Here is a 22491-nt window from a genome sequence, read left to right on the forward strand (position 1 = left end):
TTAATTTTTAAAAACCTCTAAGTGGAGTACAGCCTAAAAACAACAAAGAGTGTAATTAAAACAAAAAGACATCAGAAAACCGGTAAAACAGCAATACAAGCACATGAACAGAAGAATTCAGGAGAGTCAGGCAAACGAAGACAGGGTCTGATCTTATAGGTCAGGGAAAGACTGGACAAGAAGTCTGGAGCAATTGATGGTTGCCGCTTCACATAAAACTAAGCCAGTAGTGGATAATCTGGTGAAAGTCATCTGATATATCAGTGGTACATACTGCTGGCAGTGCTATTATGGCAGTGAAGACACCCCAGTTGAAACTGGATGGACTAATGGGTGGGTTATGGGCAGTACATGGGACGAGAACGCTATACCTCTTTAATCCACAGAAACACACCTCACTAATGGCACACCTTTGCACCAGCCCCAGACCTGGAGCAAAGCTCCCTTCTATTGACTTCAATGGGAGGGAGGAAAATAAAAGAAACAGCCCTGCATTGACAACTGCCTAGCCACAACAAGGAACAGGACATGGTGTAACTTAGAACCAAATCACAGCACACTGAAACAGTATATAAACCCCACAGTGAAAGATCACAACTCCAAGGGTCTGTGCTATGGGACTACAACTCACAGGGGAACTTTGGTGATGGGAAACAGAGAGAAAATAGCCTGACCTCACAACACACATTACTAATATTTCCCTGATACTACACTTTGAGACTCCAGACACAAATGTTCAACAGCAATTCCCATTCCACTCCAATGGGGGGAGGGGCAGGACAGAGTACCCTGTATAGCTAACAAGAAGGATCACATATTATAATAATGTATAACTGCTGCAGCAATTTTATATGTCTCGCACCCCTTTACTGCATTTTTTTCTCAACTGTATTGCACTAGCACTGTTCCATCCCAACAGCAGAGAGCAGTGCCTCCCATTATCAAGTAAACTCTCTGTTGGCAAGGGTGAGGCACTCTGATCTAACCATTGCTGCTACTGGCCAAACACTTGTGAGAACTTATAACTTGCAGTATCACAGCCTGTATGCAAGCTGTGCCTGCAAATGTTAGAGTTCCCCTGCAAACTCCATAGGGAATGTGGAAGTATACTCAGGGGGTGATGGGGAGGCTGATGCATGAGTACTAACTAAGCACCCATGTGACACCTCCGTCTCCTCTCTAACCTTAAAAAAATCTTACTTGCATCTAGGTCCAGGGACTATGTGCGCCTGCTCCTAATTATTGCTTTTTATTTCTGTTCTGTTACTTCCTTTGCTCTCTGCAGGCTGCTCTCTCCCAGATTTAGAATATATCCCACACTCCATTCCATGCTGATCGTGAGAGAGGCCCACCCCATGATCAGCAGCAATGACCAGGATGTTCCCCGCTGTTCCTCTGTGGGGTTGTTGAACTAGCCATTCCAGGCAGGCTTCTGTATCCTTTCAAGTTCCATGACAAACAGTAAGTCTTCCAAACTTGGTTTTGTGCCATAAGAGACGTTGCACATGCTACCCTGCTGTCTATTCAACCAGTGTCCAAGGTACAAGATAGTTTCAGACTGCCCCACACATTTGCCTTCCCCTTTTCAGGATCTCCTTCATCCCAGATACAGTTCAGAAAGGGCTCTGGCACTGCTGCAAGCATTGTTGCTAGAGTGATTGGTAAGGAATCCTTTTCCCCACCCTAGTAGGATCTGGCTTCAGATCCTACTAGTGCAGTGGTTTTCAACCAGTGTGCCGTGGCACCCTGGGGTGCCACAGACAACGCTGGCCTCTGTCCCTCTTTCCTTCCCTCCTTCCTCTGATGCCCTCTCATTTCTCTGCCTCCCAAAGGCTTGCACAGCTGTTTGTTGCAGCAGCCCTGGCTACAAGCTTCACAGGCGAATGGTGCCTCTGGGGCTGGTCAGAAGGTGTTGGCTGCCAGGAGCTGAAGCAGCCTGTCGGCAAGCAAGCAAGTGGGCAAGGTACCCCAGCCAACCAGTCTGCCAGCCCTTGCTGTTGCGAATGAACAGACAAGTCCCAGGCCCCTGTGGGGCAGAGTGAGGAGGCATCTCTCTTTGGGGACAGGGGGTCAGCTCAGAGACCTGGGGGGGGGCAGCAGCAGCAGCTGCCTGGAGGACTCCCAACAAGAGGGGAGAGAGGAAGAGGCTGAGGGAACACTCCACAAGGGAGGTTGTTCAAGAAAGGGGGATAGGCTGCCGGCTCTGCAGGCAAGAGGTGACATAACAGGGCTCCTGAGGCGCACAGGGGTGCCCCAGAAAGAATGTAATTGGTTAAGGGAGTTGTGGACTCAAAAAGGTTGAAAACCTCTGTACTAGTGGAATGGTGGAATGGCAGTAAGTTTGATGGCCTCGGGTGCAGTGCTCCTCCACCCACTGCTCATTTAGTAAAGTGTTCCTTGGACTTTAAGGGGACAGGCATTTCAAAGGTGCACAAGAGAAATGAATGCTGCTGCATGGGTGTATCATTATTGAGAAATTCCATTTATCTGGAACACTACATATGACCAGAACTGTGTGCCTAGTTTGGTTTTGCTCTGAGCAATGTATGTGGTGCTACTATAAACATACCAGAGGAAAACAATCTTACTCCCACAGCAGTAGCCAAGTATGTGAATGAGTATTTGCATAATCTGCAACAGAAGCGCAAGTCTAATTAATTCCCAGAACCTTTGCCATATCTGACACAAGCATATACTCCAATACCTATATTCAACTATTAATTAATTAATTAATTAATTAATTTCAAGAAAGGGGGAAAAAGGCTTCCTACAGCAAACATCTTCCACCAGTAATTGGATTAAGTCTAAAAATGCATTCTTCTTTTCCTTATGAGGGACACCTCAGTCATCCGGTTGTGAGTTCTGATTAGTCACAGATCCCTTGTGGCCTCTTAACTGTGGTGGACAACTGTCTTGTGATGCTTTCCAACAGTCACTGCCTGTGCCCTTTGCCATTCAAAGCTGGCTTGCCTTTGGCCACCCCATCATCGAAGGAAACTAAACCTGCTTTATGGATGTTTGTAGATAAGAGGCAAGTTATCTGACATCCAGCCAGATTGGCCACCAAAATAAGTAGTACTTAGCTTCTTCCAATAACCTTGGATTCATCTGCAAACATGCCCCTGGTCAAAGTCAGGAAGCCACTTCTTACAGACTGCTTCTTTGGGACGGGTAGCTATTAGAATCTCACTGCTGCTTTGGCCCTTGTCCAAAGATGGCTGTGTGTGCTCTGTACGGGTGTCCTACACAGGAAACTGTTGGAGCTGTAATTTGAGGGCTCGTCTTCCCCTTTTGTGCATTGTGCTACAAATGCTGGGTGTGAGTAGCAGAAGTGGATTAAAACTTCTGCATGTAGGACTGGAAAAAGTGGGATCATTGCAGGCTATGTGATTGGGGCTGATGGAGGGGAGGTGCTATGGAGCTGTGGGGCGTGTGTCCCCATCATCATAAATTAATTGGCTCTCTCCATGTGCGGGTAGCATGTGGGTGGCAGCACCACAGATCCTGATTGATGGGGCACTTGTAGAGTCTACTGAGACTCTATGGTCATGTCTTCTATTTTTATGAGGTTTTTTATATTTTCTAGTTGTTTATCCCCCCCCGCCCCTTTTCAGGGCCGAGAATATATTGGATTTGGTGGCTGTTGCACTGGTATAGTGCCAGAGTAACTCCCACTACAATCCCAATAGAGTGTGAGTATAGATTTCATTTTTCGATTAGATGAAGATAATGTAGCCTGCGTGTGGAGAAGAAAAAGAAGATGGGAGCATATATCAGAAATCTGTGTCTCCTTTGCTGCTGCTATCATCATCATCATCATCATCATCATTCCCCACCCATCCGATTGGGTTGCCTCAGCCACTCTGGGCAGCTTCCAACAATGTCTTCAGGCATTGTCTCCATTGGGAGGGTATCTTACAACAAATTCGATAAATTAACAGTGAAGAGAATGGAGAAAGTCAAAGATCTAGCATTTCTTCCAGCTTTTGAGGCTCAAATCAATATCCTTTGAAAAGGAAAAAAAATTAGAAATCTTTTCTTCAACATATACTTGAGGTATCATGCAGAATAAGGGGCATATGACACATTACATAAAAATACATTTTTATAACGGCAAATATAATCCAAATCACAGAAAAAGGCAGTTTAGGAAGGGTGATTTTGAGCAGGAATATGGCCAGCAAGGAAAGAGTTAAAGTGTGCATTCACACAGTCTCAGCTATTTCATGGAAAAGTACAGCCCCTCAAGATTGCTTTTCATTAAACAGACAGACTAACATACACCCCTGGCTGGGTCCTGTATACAGTAGTACCTCGGGTTAAGAACTTAATTCATTCTGGAGGTCCATTCTTAACCTGAAACTGTTCTTAACCCGAGGTACCACTTTAGCTAATGGGGCTTCCTGCCGCCACCACACGATTTCTGTTCTCATCCTGAAGCAAAGTTCTTAACCTGAGGTACTATTTCTGGGTTAGCGGAGTCTGTAACCTGAAGTGTCTGTAACCCGAGGTACCACTGTACATGCTCTTGTATGCAACGTCCAGTTTGACCAAATAACTGCAGAAAAGTGCATTCTATGGCTTAAGATCATGCTGAACAGATACAAATGCAACACACATTTACAGCAGATAAACAAGCCAGGTCATGAGCACAGCATCAATATGTATCAGCTGAATTCAGTCACTCCTATGGATGTCATTTCTCACTAGAGCAACAAACTGGCTGAAAGGACAACTAAAGCCTAGCTCATGAATTACCCAAGACCACACAGAGAGCTAGATACTATCTCTACTAACATTAGTTTCCATTCTGTATAATTGGAATGATAGTGGCAAGGACAGAAAAGATAAGAGTGTGAATTACTCTGCGTAATCAATCTGCTACAAAAAATGATTAATAAGGATGCACCCTGAATGCTAATTAGAAGTAGTGGTCTTTAGTTATTTACCTGAAATAATTATAAGCTGGAAGACGCCTGTCCTGGTTTTGTGCTGGGACATGTTGGAGGGTAATGCTGGCACTATGCACATAATAAAAACTACCACATAGATAACATTTTCAAAAGTAGGGGGTTCATGGCTTGGCTTTTGAAAAGCAGGGGGTCTGCAGTACTTAGCTAACTGGAAACCACTGCTCTAGTGGAAGGCATACAAACAGGGGGCAAAACAAACCTCCAGAGTATGGGAGTGGTAGCAGATAAAGTCTCTTCCTTGTTTCAAAACATGTATTTGAACCGACAAGTGGATCTCTACGGATGACCTTAATGAGCATGGTGATTCAGACAGTTATCCCTCAGATATCCTGGTCCTAACTGGTATGGGGCTTTAAAGGTCCAAACCAGCACTCTGAACTGGGCCCAAAAGACAACATGGAAGCCAGTGCAGTTTGAGCAGTGGGGTGACATGCTGCCAATACCCTACCTTAAAGTCCTGCACCAAAAGTTTCTTTTATGCCCCCAAATAATGCTGACAGTGTTAAGGGAAGGAGAAAGATTTGATGGTCTTCGGCTGAAAGCTTGGCTTACCCACTTCTCAATCCAGAGACAGATATCACTAAAAAGCCTACAACACACTGAAGCTTCCCCACTTTCCACACACCCTATCCAATTCTGCCTAGAAAGCAAGTCTCACACAACTGAATGAATCTTTCAGCCATCTTTGCTGTCTATGCACTATTGTACCTCACAGTATTCTCCAGATTCATCTGGCACAAATTATAGTCTCAAAGTGGAGAATGTTCCTGCATTTAACCATTTATTAAATCCTGGAAGAAACACTTTGAGATCAGCCTTGAACCATTTCACTCAGCCTTCTCAACCCTGTTGAAAACCCCCCTAAAATTACAAAGTTAATTGGCAGCACATTGTTACCATATGTGGTGTGCTAGCAGCGCCCTGAAGTTTATTTAAGCTTGGAAAGAGGTATGGAATATTACGGCCCTTTATAAGGATTTCAGATTGGCCCTAGTTATTAAGGAGATGATCTACCTCAAGCCTCTGCCTGACCTTATGCTTTACTGGTGCCTTTTTGTACAATTCTGGACATGCTCAAGATAGGCACTTTGTGAGAGGACTTTCATTACATATTATGTTTCATTAATTCCCCAGTACCTTTTTCAATTAAGTTCTTGACAAAAAGAGGAGGTTTGGTTAACTGACTCTTAAGATACCACAAAGATTAAAGAGCAAGCTGCACATTACATGAAGAGGACTCTGCAGTGTCTTTATGGCAAAGATTTACCCTTGGCATCCATTTGGTAGGATGGTGCTGCAAATCACTCCTATTCCCACTGCATCTGCTCTAAAGTAATATAGTAACAAGCAGCTCATAGGTGTCACAGTCTATACAAAGAAAGGTACAATGCTTTTGTGAGAAACCCTGTTTCATAGCCAACCTCCTTTTGCCTGGGGTTGCTTCATACATTCCAGTTGTGCACTAAAGTATAACTCATGAGTACATGGAGGTCCCAAGTGGATGCAAACAAGTTCTCAGATGGGATTGTAATTGTCCCTATGTGTAGCACAAGATCCTAACTTTCTAAGGTCCTACACCTGCATAGCTAATTTTGCTTTTGTTCAAAGCATCTGACCAAATAGTTTACCGTTTACTTCATCTGATAGAGGCCATTGGCAAAAATCTGTTTTCCTTAAAGTCTCATAAACTAGATTTTTTTAAAAAATGCCCAAGCATACTTTCATAAAGTTAAACATCAGGTTCTAATTAAAGCCCTCCTTGGTTGATTTTACCAATTTGATATTGTAACACAACCTATCAAAACCTCAGAAAGCTCAATTCAGAGCATGTTCATTTCTGCAGTCTCTTTTCTACATTCCAAAGAAATTTAATTGTATGTGTATTTAAGATAATGTTTTTCAAAATAAAAATAAACTGAGCAAAAAGAGGCTAGCAAAAAAATGTTTGTCACCCACCATACACATCAAAACCCCTCATCAGAAGCTGTTTTGTTGATAAGAATGAAAGTAGGGGGAAATGGATTCTCCGAATGTATACATGCATAATTTGGATAAGGGAAATCCTTGCTAAAATAGAAAATCTTCTCACAGCAGTGCCTGTCTCAAGAGACAATGGAATTTGCCTCATGGGGTGAAGTCAAACTGCATAGTGACTTCCTGGGAGTGCAAGCCTGGGCAATGTATATGGAGATCCTGGGCTGCCCAGATGACAAGACCCCACTCTTGGCCTTGCTTTTGTGGTCTAAAGGAATTCAGAGCAATACATTTGGCACCAGCTTGGCTGCAAGAGTTGCCGGAAGGAGGTATACAAGACACCATCCAACCATCTTAGGGACTCCACTCAGGATTTGTGTCAGGTTTATTCCTTAGCCTTTTCTTTTCCTGAAGATTTCTCCACAGGGATCACTCCCAAAGCCTTTCTGTCATGAATGAAATCACCCTCTTGACCACTGGACCCACTCAATCCGCCAGAGCCTGTCTTCACATGTAGGGAAAGACCCTAACTCACTGAGAGTTTGAGACCTATCAGCTACCTTCACCTGGTTTAGCCAGCCAGTCAAAGCTGTTTCCAGAGGTGTGGCTGCTGTCACATGCTGACAGCATCTAGGAGCCACAGGTGAAAGCTGAGTGCAGGCGAGGACCAAAGGTGGACAAACTACCCCAGAAGAAGCAGGACATCTCCCCCACCAGAAGATCAACTGTCAATCAACTGATGTTACTAATACATCAGGAGACCCATTTTCAACCTGTGTAATGCTTTGAAGCCCCACTTCTCCTGACAATCAGCCGGTTGTTCTGGTACAAGAATATACATGCTACTAGGGGCAGAGCATATTTGAGAAGTTAAATTGCAATCACTCCTTCCCTAGAGAAGCTAGACTGTCTCCTTCTTTGTTGTCCTTGTGCTGGCTGGTGAAGACTTTCTTGTTCCAACAGGCTTTGGGGCTTTTAATGAAAGGGCTGGTTTTAATAGATATATGTTTATAGTCAGTATGCAGAACACAAATATAAAAATGACCATCAGAAAATACACAATTAAAGTATTCTACTATGCATTCTGCAATCATATTTTCAGCATATCTGTAAATAATGAGTTGCTTTGCTGTGTGTTAAAATCCAGCCTAATTGAAAATGAAAATGAAATAATGCAAGATGTCTTCCTGATGTTCAGTTCTGACTATTTTCCCACTTCTGAAGGTTAATTTTTAGGGGGAAAGAGCTTTGAATGTCTCATTTTATCTCTTATGTACGTAGAAACTAAACACCTGGATTACTTACATTTGTTTAGGAAAATAGTCGATCTCAGTAGTATCCCTGGCTTTCTCATCATTCTCTTTGAGTCGTTTTGGGTGCAATTATTCTTAATGACTGGAAGTGCATCTTACACCAAATTTGCATGTTCTTGATTTCAGAGTCTAATCACTAGATATTTTTTCTCCATGTCTGTCTGCATAAATAAACTGATTGAATTTCATCACATGACTCTTCGCCATCTAGGTGGTCTGACTCACTCACTCTCTAAGAAGCTTACTGCCTAGTGCTCTCTCATAGCAGGCCATGGCACACCTTTAGAAATCCCACCTAGCAAAGTGTATTCATTCCAAGTCTCCCATTTCATGAAAAAAACACACCTTCAAAATGTATTGTGGGGGTGGAGTATGCCAGAAAAGGAAGGGGAATGAACTCTCACGGGTCTGGGCTGATTCTTCTGTACAGGAAAATTGCAAAGGCTGGGATTGTTTACCTTAGAGAGGAGATGACAAACATCTCTATAATTACAAAGTCCAACAGGAATGCAGAGGGGCAATATCTAGCCTGCCTGCCTCATAGGATAAAAGAATAAGGGCCATTCTGTGAAGCAAAGAGTGAAAACTGAGATGAGGAAATATTTTTCTGCACAATGTCACCTTTAGATTGGTTGTCACTAGTACAAAAAAGTAGGATAACAAATTTATGAGGATTAAAAAAACCACACAACTATGAGAATATACTTGGGTATTTACTCAATAAAAAAACAGTTTAACTGAAAATGATTCCAAATATTAATCAAGAAGCTTTTCAAAAGACATTATCTACCTTGCTGGGGGAACAAGAAAAAACATACTGTGGGGAAGGTATTAAAATCTTCTTAACAGGCAACTTGTCCAGGCTCTATGCAACAATTGTTTATCTTTTACCCATTCCTTTGAATCAGATAATGCAGCCTAATGATGAAGACAGAATGCTGAAGCACAGAGCTGACCTAGCTGGGCAATTTGTCCTCTTCCAGCAAAAGAAACCCAGATATTTAAAAGGCATATGAGGAAGGGTCTTGGGAGGATCATTTACTTTTTCTATATATAATGACAGGAATATATTTTAACAGAAATAAATAGGACCTGAAGAGGCTTAAGGAATGTCTGCATGGTTTCCCATTCTATCAATTCTAGTACAGTGGTACCTCAGGTTAAGTACTTAATTCGTTCCGGAGGTCTGTTCTTAACCTGAAACTGTTCTTAACCTGAAGCACCACTTTAGCTAATGGGGCCTCTGGCTGTTGCTGTGCCGCCGGAGCACGATTTCTGTTCTCATCCTGAAGCAAAGTTCTTAACCCAAGGTACTATTTCTGGGTTAGCAGAGTCTGTAACCTGAAGCGTATGTAACCTGAAGCATATGTAACCCGACGTACCACTGTATAGTGATGAAGTGTATCTCAGACATAGATGAAACATTCTTTTCTGTGTCCTCTAATCAGCAGCTCTGTTCCATCTACAAATTACCTTATACTCTATGCTTACTCACACTGCTAACATACTGGAGAAATTAAGGGAAATTTTTTGCTGTAATCCCTCAAAGTGAAAGGGAGTCCATTCCTGAGTGAAGGACGTAAGAATGATGAAAATGGAATTGAGCTGTTTTTTATATTTATTTACTATTGAAATTTGTATACTGCCTTTCATCTGAAGATCACAGGGCTGTTCACAATATTAAAATGAAAATGAGAACATAAAATACATAATAAAATGAAAATATCACCATCCCCTCTAATACAAAACTTAGGTGATTCCATGCCCATCAGTATGGAAGCAAAACAAGTCCATCATCCAAACAAAGGTGGTAATTCTGCATATTGAGGAGATTCCCCAAATATTCAGAAATATATTATTTCATTATTTAAAATAATAATATTAATAATAATGTGAAAATGCCCTAGCAAGGACCTTTAAACTTCCAGTACCTACAGAATCTTGAGGGAAGTTCAGCCATGGTTTGCCAAAGGTGTTGGCTGAAGAAATAAAAAAGAAAACTGAAGGAAGAAATAGGCCTGCTTAAGCCTAACAGTTTACTTATAGCATCCAAGCAAGAAGAGTAGCATTACGTGCAGATGTGTGCCATCAGGTAAAAAAATGATCACTCCAGCATTATATGAGCCCACAAACAGTGCTGCAAGATTCCTGTTCATTGGCTGGAATCTTGAAACCTGCTTGTACGTCCCTGTTTATATTCCCCAAAGAAGAAGCAGGTGGCCAGACTGTATTTTTCTGCAAATGAGACTAGCTTGGCCTCTTAAGACAAGCTATGGAATGTAAAACTAAAACGAGTGGAATACCATATTCCCATGGGCTAGAACTTTTCACCAAAAATGTAAATTTTGCTCCAGTTACTTACACTTGCTTGCAGATAGCAGCAAATTTCACAATATGTATATTAAGGTAACTGGCAGTACCTGTCACTTGACGCTACAAATTTTAAAAGGAAGTGGGAAGTGGCTGATATTGTGACAAGCAGTTGGAGTCATTGGCAAATGAACACCTTTGCTTCATTAAGGGCACAGGCTCCATGGCCCTGAAAATCACTGAGTTGTGTGGAGTGTAGTAAGGGTTGGTGGCAAACCGTTTTGGGGACCCAAAAGGTCCCAGTAAGAACTTATCTTGACATCTTCCAGCTGCATTCAATTTGAGAGAATTCCATTTCACATAACAACAACGTATTCGATTTATATATCTTGATATATATATCAAGATTTATATATCTTGAAGGAGGGAAAACAATGTACTTCCCCCATGTGCCAGGGAAGTACATAAGTACATACTCTCTCAAGCAACATGAAGCAGTATCATATGTGTATTGATGCAATTTAAAACATATAGCACATATGACCACGTCTGACCCAGTCATACCTGTTTTCTGTGAAACGTTGCAATTTGCATTCCTCATTTGTGAAATCTATTTTTATCATTTTTTAATCACCTTTCTGATAATTACTATTACAGCTTCTATCTAACATTTAGCACCAGTATGCTAGACACTGCACAAACACAAAAGTTACAGAGTCTCTGACCAGAGGAATTACCTCCATTAGATGAGTGTGGCTTTGGGAAAGGACTACGGATCATGGATTAAATTCACATTTTGCTTTCTATCAGCAGCACAAAATAAAGTGTCATATTGGGGGTAAGCTTCCTGCACACTTACCCCTCTGCCCATCAGACCATTGTTGAAAGGAAGGCCAATAAAGCTGAAAGCTGCCTCTTGGATGAAATATGGATTCAGGATACGTATTTCATGTGGCTCTCTTGGAACATGGGTTGCCACAGACTTCCAGAAGCCATCAGAGGCACTCTGTAGAAAAGCAAAGGCCCATAGCAAATGGTTAGATAACTGACATGCTATAATCTCACAAACCTGTTTTTCATTTGAACCTGCCAGCTCTGTAGAAAGAAATTATATCCTAGGAACATATTCTAGGATCTACCAAGGAATGATGCCAAGGTATGGGCAGGTTACACAAAAAAGCCCTGAATGATGGGTCCATTCCAGCCATTCTTGTCTGGGCTTTTAAGATACATTCCATCCATACTCCAACTTCAGCCATCCTTGTTAGGTCACATCTGATTTACAATCAAAGACAAATAAGTCTTGTCACATACACATACAGGAAAGGGGAAGTAACAACAGCAACAAATTGCGAGCATAATAGAAGGGGTTTGGTGTTGGTTGTGGTTTAGTACTATTACAAAGTCTTGGGGGGAACTTACTAAATTGGCCCACACATAGGCCTGAAGGTAAAGGTAAAGGACCCCTGACAGTTAAGTCCAGTTGCAGACGACTCTGTGGTTGCGGCACTCATCTCGCTTTACAGGCCGGGGGAGCCGGCGTTTGTCCACAGACAGTTTTTCCAGGTCATGTGGCCAGCATGACTAAGCTGCTTCTGGCGCAACGGAACACTGAAACCAGAGCAGCGCACGGAAACGCTGTTTACCTTCCCACTGGAGTGGTACCTATTTATCTACTTGCACTTTTTTGGGTGTGCTTTCGAACTGCTAGGTTGGCTAGAGCTGGGACCGAGCAATGGGAGTTCATCCCGCCGCGAGGATTCGAACCACCGACCTTCTGATTGGCAAGCCCAAGAGGTTCAGTGCTTTAGACTACAGCGCCATCAGCGTCCCTTACACATAGGCCTAGCTCCTACTTTTTACATTCCTAACACCCACTCTCCATTGTGTACCTTCGAGGGGATTTCTTTGGAAATACTTCATAATTGGAAAGCTGTGGACATGGCAGGAAAAGAGGAAGAAAACACCTATCAACGTAAAGTGGGAGAACCACCAGTAGCAGTTACATCCACAGCACAGCAGCAGGAGCAGTGTGTCCCATTTCTCCACTTGGGATGAAATGGGAAGTGCCACACTGCCCACCCCACCAACTCTGTTGCCGAAGTAGAGCTGGTATAGGGAAGTGTTTTTTTAATGTTTAATGCTTTATTATGTTTTTATATATGTTGGAAGCTGCCCAGAGTGCTGGGGCAACCCAATGAGATGTGTGGGGTATAAATAGTAAAATTATCTTTATGGAATGGGATGTTCCTATTTTCATTGCAGAAACATTGGAGGGTATGTGCATCCAAGACCAGAGGTTTGCTGCATTCTTCCTAAAAATTACAACCGTACTTCAAATATTTTCTGGACAGCAATAATAGGTCATGGCCTGCTTATATCAAGCAGAAACGCAATTGCTTAAGTAGATGGGCTGTATAAGTGAGAAGTGCATTTGGGAACTCATAAAAATATGCCCAGAATCACTTAAAATTCCACCACCAGACTTTTGCTTTCTCAAAACTGTGAGTAAGTTCAATCTCAACTCAATTTACAAAATGAAAGTAGCTTCAGTCTGGCTGTTCCCTAGACTGACCATCAACACTGGTAATATATTTCTCTTGTTCTCCCAGCGAACCATATATACTCCCTGCCCTTTGCACCCATGGGCTAAAGGAAAAGCTGAATGTCTGCAGAATGAAACACCTCATAAATCGAAGGAAGGGAGAACTCTGACAGATGAGGAAACTAGGCTCTCGGCTCATGTCTAGAATGGATTAGGTATCTTTATTTACTGTAGTTTGGTCTGTACTTCTTATTGTGCCCCTGAGAAAACCAGCTATTTGATGTAAAATCCACAGCCGAGGAAAGATTAGTGGAGACAAATCAAGCAGCTCCAATTACAGAGCGCCTGCAATGGCACTGATTCCCTGCAGGTCCTAATCCAATGCTTTGGGTATTGTTTTCACAAGTGCTCACTTTCTATTATGAACTGCAGAAAACCATCAGGATATGCAACACAATATTTTTGAAGACTACCTTCTGAAGATTAATGTGCAGTACGGAGCATGACAGCACCACTTAGATGGCACTATTGCTCCTTACTCCATAACCACAATCTTCAGTGGAACTAGAAACATGTGTTAAATTTTCAACATGATACAGAGATCACACCTTGCTCTTGAGAGTTCCTGGAAGCTCCTGATGTGCCGATATCTAGTCAGCAGTCCGACACACAAAACTATGTTAACTATGTTTTTTAATGAATTCCCACAATCCACTCATTGTGAATTATCTGCTGTTAAAATACTGGCAGCTAATCTGTGCTCCTCCAGATGTTATTCGACTGTTAACACTCATCAGCACCAGTAAGCATGCCCAATGGCCAGGGATTAGAGCAACTGTACTCCAATAAATTAAGGAGGGTCACATGTTAGTCACCAGTTGTTTTTTTAAAGCAATTATAAAATCTATTGGTCTTTAATAATTAACTAACAAAATGCCCAAACAGATGAGATGTATATGGAAATGTGGGCATAAAAATGGCCTGCAGCTTAGTGGATGGGCACATTTCAGCCCCAGCTCCAACAGTCCTTCCCTACTGGTTTTCCCATCTCTCTTTCCCTTGGCATTTGCTTCTTCTCTCTCCCTTGAGATTCCCACCTGGTGCCACAGTTCTCAACCCTTAAGAACAGTGAGTTCCTCACCAAAATTTCATATATATTTTTTGCTTTCTCACAGCCTTGTAGATAGCCTTCCAAATCTTGCACCCTCCATATGTTTTTCACTGCAATTTCCATCACCCCCAGTCAGTGAAGTTATGTTGGCTGCAGCTGAAGGGAGCTGTAGTCCAAAACATCTGGAGGACACCAGCTTCAAGGCAGAGCGCAGCCTTTTCCACACATTGCCAGTTTCCACTTTAAACAGTTTGTGCTTTCTCCTATACTAACTAACTAAGCAATTTTCATATAATTTTAAATAGCAGCAATTTCTGCACCCCAGGGTTAAAAAGTCTATACAAAAACAAAAGCTGACAAAACAGTCATCATCAAAATAAGGACTAGCAGAAGTATCACTTCTTTCTTACCAAGTGGGATGCAGATAAGTACAGGAAGTTGCCTAATACTGAACCAGAGCACTGGTCAATCTAGCTTGTGTGGCTCTTGGAGGTTTCAGACTAGAGTTCTTCCTACCCAGGGATACCAAGAATTGGACCTGGAACCTTCTGCATGCAATGCACAGTCTCTGCCAATGAGCTACAGCCTCTGCCCTGAGTCCTGGAAATACGTGAAATAAAAAGACTTGCCATGAGTTACTACTGATATTACAGCATCAGTTGATAGGCAGTGTTTATAGCGAGAGAAAAAGTGCTAACAGTTTCTGGGAAGTAGTTATGGTAGACACAGAGGTGTCAATTAAAGGAATGTTCAAAGAGAAACAATTAAAAGTTTTAGTATCAAGAAACAGTGCTGTAATTCACATGATGGATTTCAACATCACATCCTGTAAAGCTATTTGGAGTTACCTGGAAGTGGTGATGAGGTAACAAAACATTCAAACCAGTTTTCCTATAATAAAATCACTACTGTGGCACACCACATATAGGCGTGGAGAACAGAAATGTGTGTCCACTGTAGGGGACGAATGCAATTTACTGCATGTTAAGACATCTATGCAGAAAACGCTTCATGTGTGAACACACTCTGAAGTGGCAGTTTAGAGAAAGAAAGGTGGGAAATGCAGAGGTGTACAGGATTTCCAATAAAACCCCTCTAGTCCTTGCCTCAGTAATGGACTGAATAAGAGCCAATAAACCGATGCTCAATCCAGGTAAAACTGAGGCATTTTTAGTGGGTGGTTCCATAGAACGGATGGTTGGGAAATTACCTGCTCTTGATGGGATTAGACTCCCTTTGAAGGAGCAGATATGTAGCTTGAGGGTACTCCTGGATCTTTTGCTATCGCTGGAGGCTCAGCTGGCCTTGGGTGTGTGGAGTGCATTCCATCAGCTTTGGCTGATGGCCCAGCTGTGCCCCCATCTGGACAGGGATAGCCCGCCTAACTTCTGTTGTCTATGTTCTGGTAACCTCTAGATTATATTACTGCAACATCTTACACATGGAGCTGCTTCTGAAGATGGTTCAGAAACTTTAACTGGTGCAGAATCCAATGTGAAAGGGTAAGAGGGAAAGTGGGGTATATAAAGACCACTCCTCTTTTGTTATATCCTGCTTTTCCTCTTACCCTTTGGGTCACCTTACTTTCTGACAAGATGTTGGCTACCAATCTGAGCCTTGAAAAACTCATACAACTGAAAGAGGAAGCTGAAAGGAGCAACACTCTTCCCCCTTCCTCTTCCAACATTATGTGCTTTGTAAAACTCAGATTGACAGCTTGGATGCTGCTCTGAGCTTTGAAGAGTAAATACAGATGAAAGAGGCAGTGCGATAGAATGTAACTCTAAGTTCTTCTTCAGCTCTATATACTTGATACCTCATGATGAAGGGGGGGAGTTTCAAAGGTACCAGTGGAAGTAATCAGTCATGAGCACCATGTTTGCAACTCCAGGATAATGGAAGGATCTTGGCCAATTTCACAATGCAATAAGAAGGGGTGGCCCATGACTCAGAAACATGTGGGGCAGTGCTTTGAATGCAACTGTGAACTGAAGCAGATGGACTGCTTGTTTAAATAAAGTATTTACAAATTGGATTAAATATATTTCTGTGTTTTATGCAAGCTCTGGGGTTTAAACAATCATCAACAAAACATTATCAACTAGGAAAGCTTCCTATAGCTTGTCTTTATGCCCAGAAGCCAATGCTGTGATCCTGAAACATCTACAAATGATAACAAAACCCCAAAGTCAGCAATATTTTCATTTTGCGGATGGCATCAAAGAAAATGTTACAAGTTTTCTAAACATGAAATTTTCTAGGTTTATTTGAACTACCTTGTCTTGTTGCCAGCAACATCTGTGTGTAAACTCCAGGAGCTAGTGATGGGCAGGCAAACTTAATGCATCAAAAATGTGTGTATGTATTTCAATTTTTTTCTTAATGCTATAATTAATATGACCTATTGCTTCTAGACCATCAAGGACTTGACTTCTAGGGGGAGGGGAAACCAGATTGTTGGATTGGATTGCTTTCCCTTTAAGGGTGGCAGGGCTCACTTGCAGAGGTATTAGCTGTGCAGTCTTTTTACCATGGTACACTTTGCTTCAACCTATTTTGGGCACACTGGAGTTTGAAAATATATTCTACTTTGGGTAACAGGATACAGGAGATATTCTGGTCTATTTCATTTGTATTATTCTAGGATTATCAGCATTACTGAAATGTGCTACCATGCTGAATGCATTCAAAATAAAAGCATCCTGTTCCTTGTGTTTGGGTTCCAAAACAGAGGCTTTGTGGTTTTGTTCTACAGCTCCTTGTTTCTCAGCTATAAAGCTCATATCCACCACTATACAAACCACAGGCAGCTGGCTCCATAGCCACTAACCCCTGTAGGCTTTAGCAGCTGGTATTAAGGTATCCTCTCAGCTGCTGTGTTCTACTGGGGCAGCCACTATTATGTCTAATAGTCTGATTAGAGACAGATGCTTGGGGAAATGTCTAAAGCTGTTAATTCCTATTGGGGATACCTGCCCTTCTTTAGACGCAGAGGAGCAGACAGACAGGGCAGTTAACAAATGCCAGGCACTACTAAAAACACACATTTCTTAGAGCTCATTCAGCTCAGTCATGGGAAGAGAGCTAAGGGATATATTCTGAATGTTTGTATAGACCTTATCAAAAAGTATATTCCTCAGATCTGGGATAAGAGCAATCTTTTTAGGATAGGGGCTAGAGATGAGTTGATGGGAAGTGATTCAATACAGTGAGTACCCTGTATCCCAAGAGGCAGCAATTCAATCAGACAAGCAGCTGATTTTACAGTATCTTAGCAGTAGTAACATAGGAATAGCCCTGCTGGATCAGGACAATGACCCAACTAGCTTCCTGCTTTTACAATGGCCAGCCACATGCCCATGGGAAGCCCACAAGTGAGATCTGAATGCAACAGCCCTCTCCCTTCCTGTGGTTGCCAGAAACTGGTATTGAGAAGCATGACACTGCTTCGGGACCATCAAGGACTTCACTTCTAGAAGCATCTGGAATAAACTTCTGCCAGTTATTGTAGCTAGTAGCTACAGATAACCTTATCTTCCTTGAAGTTGTCTAATCCTCTGTTCAAGCCACCCAAGTTAGTGGCCATCACTGTCTCTTGTGGAACAAATTCCATAGTTTAACTATGCACTGTGTGAAGAAGTATTTCCTTTCGTCTGTCCTGAATCTTCCAACATTCAGCTTCACTGGAGTCCATGAGCTCTATTGTTATGAGAAATTAATAAAAACTTTTTTATCTCCAATTTCTCCATGCCATGCATAATTTTATACACATATATCATATCACTTCTTACTTGGCTTTTACTCCAGTGATCAGTAATTAGGGAGGGCTCCTATTTTGTTCTTCTTGAGTGGAGGGCTAAATTACACCCTCCTTCCAATTTCTTTAACTTTACACTTGAATCAATTGAATCCACATCATGTGGGATGTCACATGAAATGCTCAGCGAACAGGAAGAGCACAGCTAAGGACATTCTATATATGGAATGTGGTTTGTAAGGTAGATTTGGGAGGATATAATTGTTTCATCTATGAGAGCACAGGTGAAAGCAGGGCACATATGAGCTGAGTTTGCCTTTACCTCTTCCAGAATCTATTATTGCCTCCACCTGAATAACAGGGGGAGTGGCAGATTTTCAATTGCCTAAGTGAACGCATTGAACTCAATGGTGCTTATTTCTGAGAAGGCATGTAGAGGATTGTGCTGTTACATTACATTCCTTCTTGAGATTTGTGACTAAATTCATTCTTCTTTCTCAGTCAAATGATATCCATCCCCCCTCTTTGCAAGGCACTGAGGTTGTTTCCACCATCAAAGTGGGAGTTTGCATCCTGAAGAGCTGCGAGTTTTCCGGTGCCTGTCATTACTTACATTTGCCAATACTGGTTGAACCGAGGAGAGCAACTTGGGGGATGTCAGGGTATCCTTGGCCTTCTGTTATCTGAATGCTTGAACCGAGTAATGACACCAGAGAGGGTGTTAAAAACACCAAGGTATCTCAAGAATGTGTGGAGGATGGTATCAACACTGCCAATTTCTCCACTCCTTTGCAGTCATGTGTTGGGTAGGCTCAGAAAAAAAGATGCTTATCTATTCTTCATTATGGAACACCAAAGTGGAGGTCTAGTGAAGTACTGCTACTGAGATCTTTTCCAGTGCTTTTCTTACAATCATTGCACTGAGTCACTTCCCAGGCAATTGGCCTGTTCTTGTGACTTCATTTTTATATAATTAGTTGCAGGAAGTAATTATTTCCTTCAGCAAGCAATAAAGTCTCACAATGAAGTGCATTTGTCATCAAATAAGGAGTGTTGTATTATGAAAGCAGAAACTGGGCAAAGCAAACCCAATGGAAATTCCCTGGACACCCCTGCTCTCATTGAAGCAACAGCCCTCAAAATACAGAGTTTGCTCTGTAGCTTGGTCACGGCCACCAGGAATCTCTGATTTGTGGGCAGTTGGTGAAGTCTAGTTTGGTTTGCGCCTGCTCTCCCCGAAATAATCACCACTCTTCTCACCCAACTACGAACCTCAGATATGTTTTCAAATGGGCTTTATTATATACTATCATTAAAAGGTTATTTGACTTTTACAAAAAGCATTAAACACACTGGCTCAAAATGCCTGACATCCACAAGCCATGAAGGAACAGCCAACCCCTGATAGGTCCACCTAGAATATAGCTTGTATTCAAGCTCTTTCCTGAAGTATGGCACTTTTCTAGCCATCATATTTTAGTGGAGTGCAAAGACACTAATGAAGAATGCATTCTGAAAAGCTTCCAAGCTGGAGGCATGTAATAAATGTTGCATGTTGTGCAAAAGACTAAAACCAGTTAACGGGCTGTATTTTTAATGTCCTTAAATGTATCCAAGTGCCAGGATCCAGTCCAGCCCAGACCTTGAACCCAGCATCTCCACAGAGAAAGGAAAGTATGATTCTCCAGCAAATCTCCAAGCCACCAGTGACCCTGAAGACCTAACAGCTCCTCTGTCTCTTTGTTCAGCCACCAACAATTAGACTGGGATAGCTGCAGGATTAGTTCAGCCTGTGGATTTAGCAGAGTGGACTTCACACATCTCCACTGGACATATAGTACCTGCCTTTTCCTAGGGTTGCCATATTTCAAAAAGTGAAAACCCAGACACAAAGGTTGTTGAGCTTTTTATTTTATTTTTTGCAAAATTGCAAAAAAAAAACCCAAAATGGTTCTGAGCTATTTTTAAAGGAAAATCGGCAAAAACTACACTGCCAACATGGGTTGCCATACATCCAAATTTTCCTGGACATTTTGCCGATTTCCGCCCAGACCCTGATTCCAACTGCAGTATTCTGTTTATGTCTGGGAAATTCTGGACGTATGGCAACCCTACTTTTCCCAGTTTCTCACACAAAGGGGCAAAGAAAAAGGTCCAAAGAGAGCTCACATAAAGGTGTGCTCATGGGGTAGGGGTGGTGGTAGATCTCCTAGATATATTTTGTGTTCATGTTGCTCACAGTGCAACAGTCTGGTGTCATACATTCCTTCTCACACTTTTTATCTGAATTGCATTTCTTTTTCCTTGCATCTGCCCAAGGGATAAATGAGCTATCATTTAAGTTGCATGGATACGATTGGGTTATTAGCTACCTTCCTAGTAAAGGTTCCCCGTGCCCTGGTTGAACTTTCAGTTGTACTGCTGAAAAATGTGCAAAAATATAATGTTACTGACCAATTAACCAAAAAATGGGTGGGGTGAGGGATCAGAGACAGGCAAAAAATAGAAGAAATAGTGCAAAGATGAGTTATTTGTGCACATTTTGTTCCTCTGTAGTTGAGTCTATAGTCACTATGCTGCCTCAATTTCATATAAAGAACTGAAAGGTGGATGCATTACCCTTCCCCAGGTAATTATTTCTGTGGTCAAAATTACTTCCCATGCATCTCCTAGTCATTGCAAGGACAAACATGAATTTGGAACGCTGCAGGTGGGGGTGATATGCAGCAGAGAAGTGGTAGGTGGGGAAAGTGTTAAGTACTCTTGCTACTTCTCCCCTCCAAATTTGTCCCTCCTGAAATGAATGATACCAGGACTCTGTTAGCCTGTTGATGCATGATGCCCCTAGGGCAGCAAAGAAATGAAGTTTCTTCAGCCCAGTTTCGTTTAAAGAGCCGTAACTCAGGAGGTGTGTTGATTCATAGCTGTGCATCTCACAGATTCTGCAGGTTACATCACAATATAGTACTCCACGTCCTGCAAACAAAACTTTAGTCCTGTAAAACTGCTCATTGATCCCTAATTAGTTGCACATCAGTTGTATGAGAATGGCTGGTAGATCAGCAGGAAAGACAAATCATTTGGAAATAAGGGCTTCTGTAAGGGGATATTTTTGTGCTTTATACTTCAGGAACAAGTTTGTGAAAATTACACAGAACAATGAATGAGAATGGAGGCTTGCCTCAAAGTATCTAGGTGAATGCAGTTGGCCTTTGGTACAATTGGCAACAATTGAGAGAGGAAACGGAAAAGGGCAGATGTAGACCAAACAATGCTCCAATTCACCATGTGCCTCTTTGTGTGCCCCACCCAACCAGGAATGTAGTTATACAATCCCTGACTCCATTGCACAAGTGAAAGGTAGGTTTACCAGACTGACAAATGGGAAGTGTTTCTGCCCACATATAACTTTGGTTAGGCCCCAAAGTAGGCACTCTCAATTAGCAACTCAAGACTCATCTGCTTACATTTGTTCATGAGAATCACAAACAGAAGAAAAGGAAGAAGAATTCTGATGTGATAAATAATAAAGGCATCTAACTAAACAGGGCGTTTTAGTCAGTAGCTGGTAAGCTTGCATGGTACTTGCAAATGGTTTTGAATATAGTGCTCTAAAATGTTTCTTGTTCCGGGCTGCAAGTTAGATGCTAAATGTTTGCCTTTACCTAAGCAGAAGCCCTCCAAGCAAATCAAAAGACTGAAGTAAGGTCTGAAGACTGTACTGTAGAATGTATGTAGTTCTGAGCACTCAAAAACACACATTTTTAAAGAAACTTAATCACAAATACTCAGATCACCATGCTCATGGTACACAAATATTTTCTTTGAAACCTTCAGTGCATAGATGCTTTTCTCCACAGTGTTTACAAGTGGGTAACTGGCGTAAGTAAATACTTAGATATTTGGCTATCAGAGGAAACGCAAACGTTAAGAAGAAAGAGGAAGAAATGTCAAATACCTTTGTGTATAGCACATACTTCAAGTACATGATTTTCATAACCATCCACAATGCCTTCTACCTTCAAGAGCTCCCAATGGGTTTTGTATTTGTAGGCTGCAGAAATGAACTCATGCGTATTCTCAGTTGTAATACTCCATTCAACACTTTCTAAGGATTTGATGGGTCACCTATTCTCAAAAAGGCACTCATTTTATGTCATTTCTGTGATGCTGACCTTAATATTAAGCACTTTTCCCTTTCGCTTATAGCCATCCACCTGATGGAGAGCACCACAGTGAAAAGAACAGTTTCAGCACTGCCAAAGATATCCTGTGCAAACCTGTATAGTCTTGTAGACTTATGCTTGTCTACTGTTGTGTGGGCAGGGCAACGCTGCCAGATTTTCTGCTTCTCCCACATATAAACTAAATTATGATTTATATATGGCAAACACTAAGACAAACTGGGAGTTCAACAGGGAAATGTCTGCCTTATGTTTACATAAATACACTTTGTGAGTGTGTGTGTGTGTGTGTGTGTGTGTGTGTGTGTGTGTATACCTACACAA

At 41.9% G+C, this 22491-nt stretch overlaps 1 protein-coding gene across 13 annotated transcripts in view; it reads right to left on the reverse strand.

The window, feature by feature from the left end:
* ST3GAL3 (ST3 beta-galactoside alpha-2,3-sialyltransferase 3) overlaps nucleotides 1–22491 on the reverse strand; it is a 179318-nt gene that overhangs the window by 33845 nt on the left and 122982 nt on the right. For all 13 annotated transcript variants that reach the window (XR_014549472.1, XR_014549473.1, XR_014549474.1 and 10 more), the window contains one exon: nucleotides 11430–11576. Coding sequence is in view for 10 of the 13 variants with exons in the window: in XM_083619930.1 (XP_083476056.1) it covers nucleotides 11430–11576 (147 nt within the window). In the remaining 3 variants the exon portion in view is untranslated. The remainder of the gene's footprint in view (nucleotides 1–11429; nucleotides 11577–22491) is intronic.

The sequence above is a fragment of the Podarcis filfolensis genome, assembly GCF_964270895.1.
Source record: "Podarcis filfolensis genome assembly, chromosome: 6".
NCBI lineage: Eukaryota > Metazoa > Chordata > Lepidosauria > Squamata > Lacertidae > Podarcis > Podarcis filfolensis.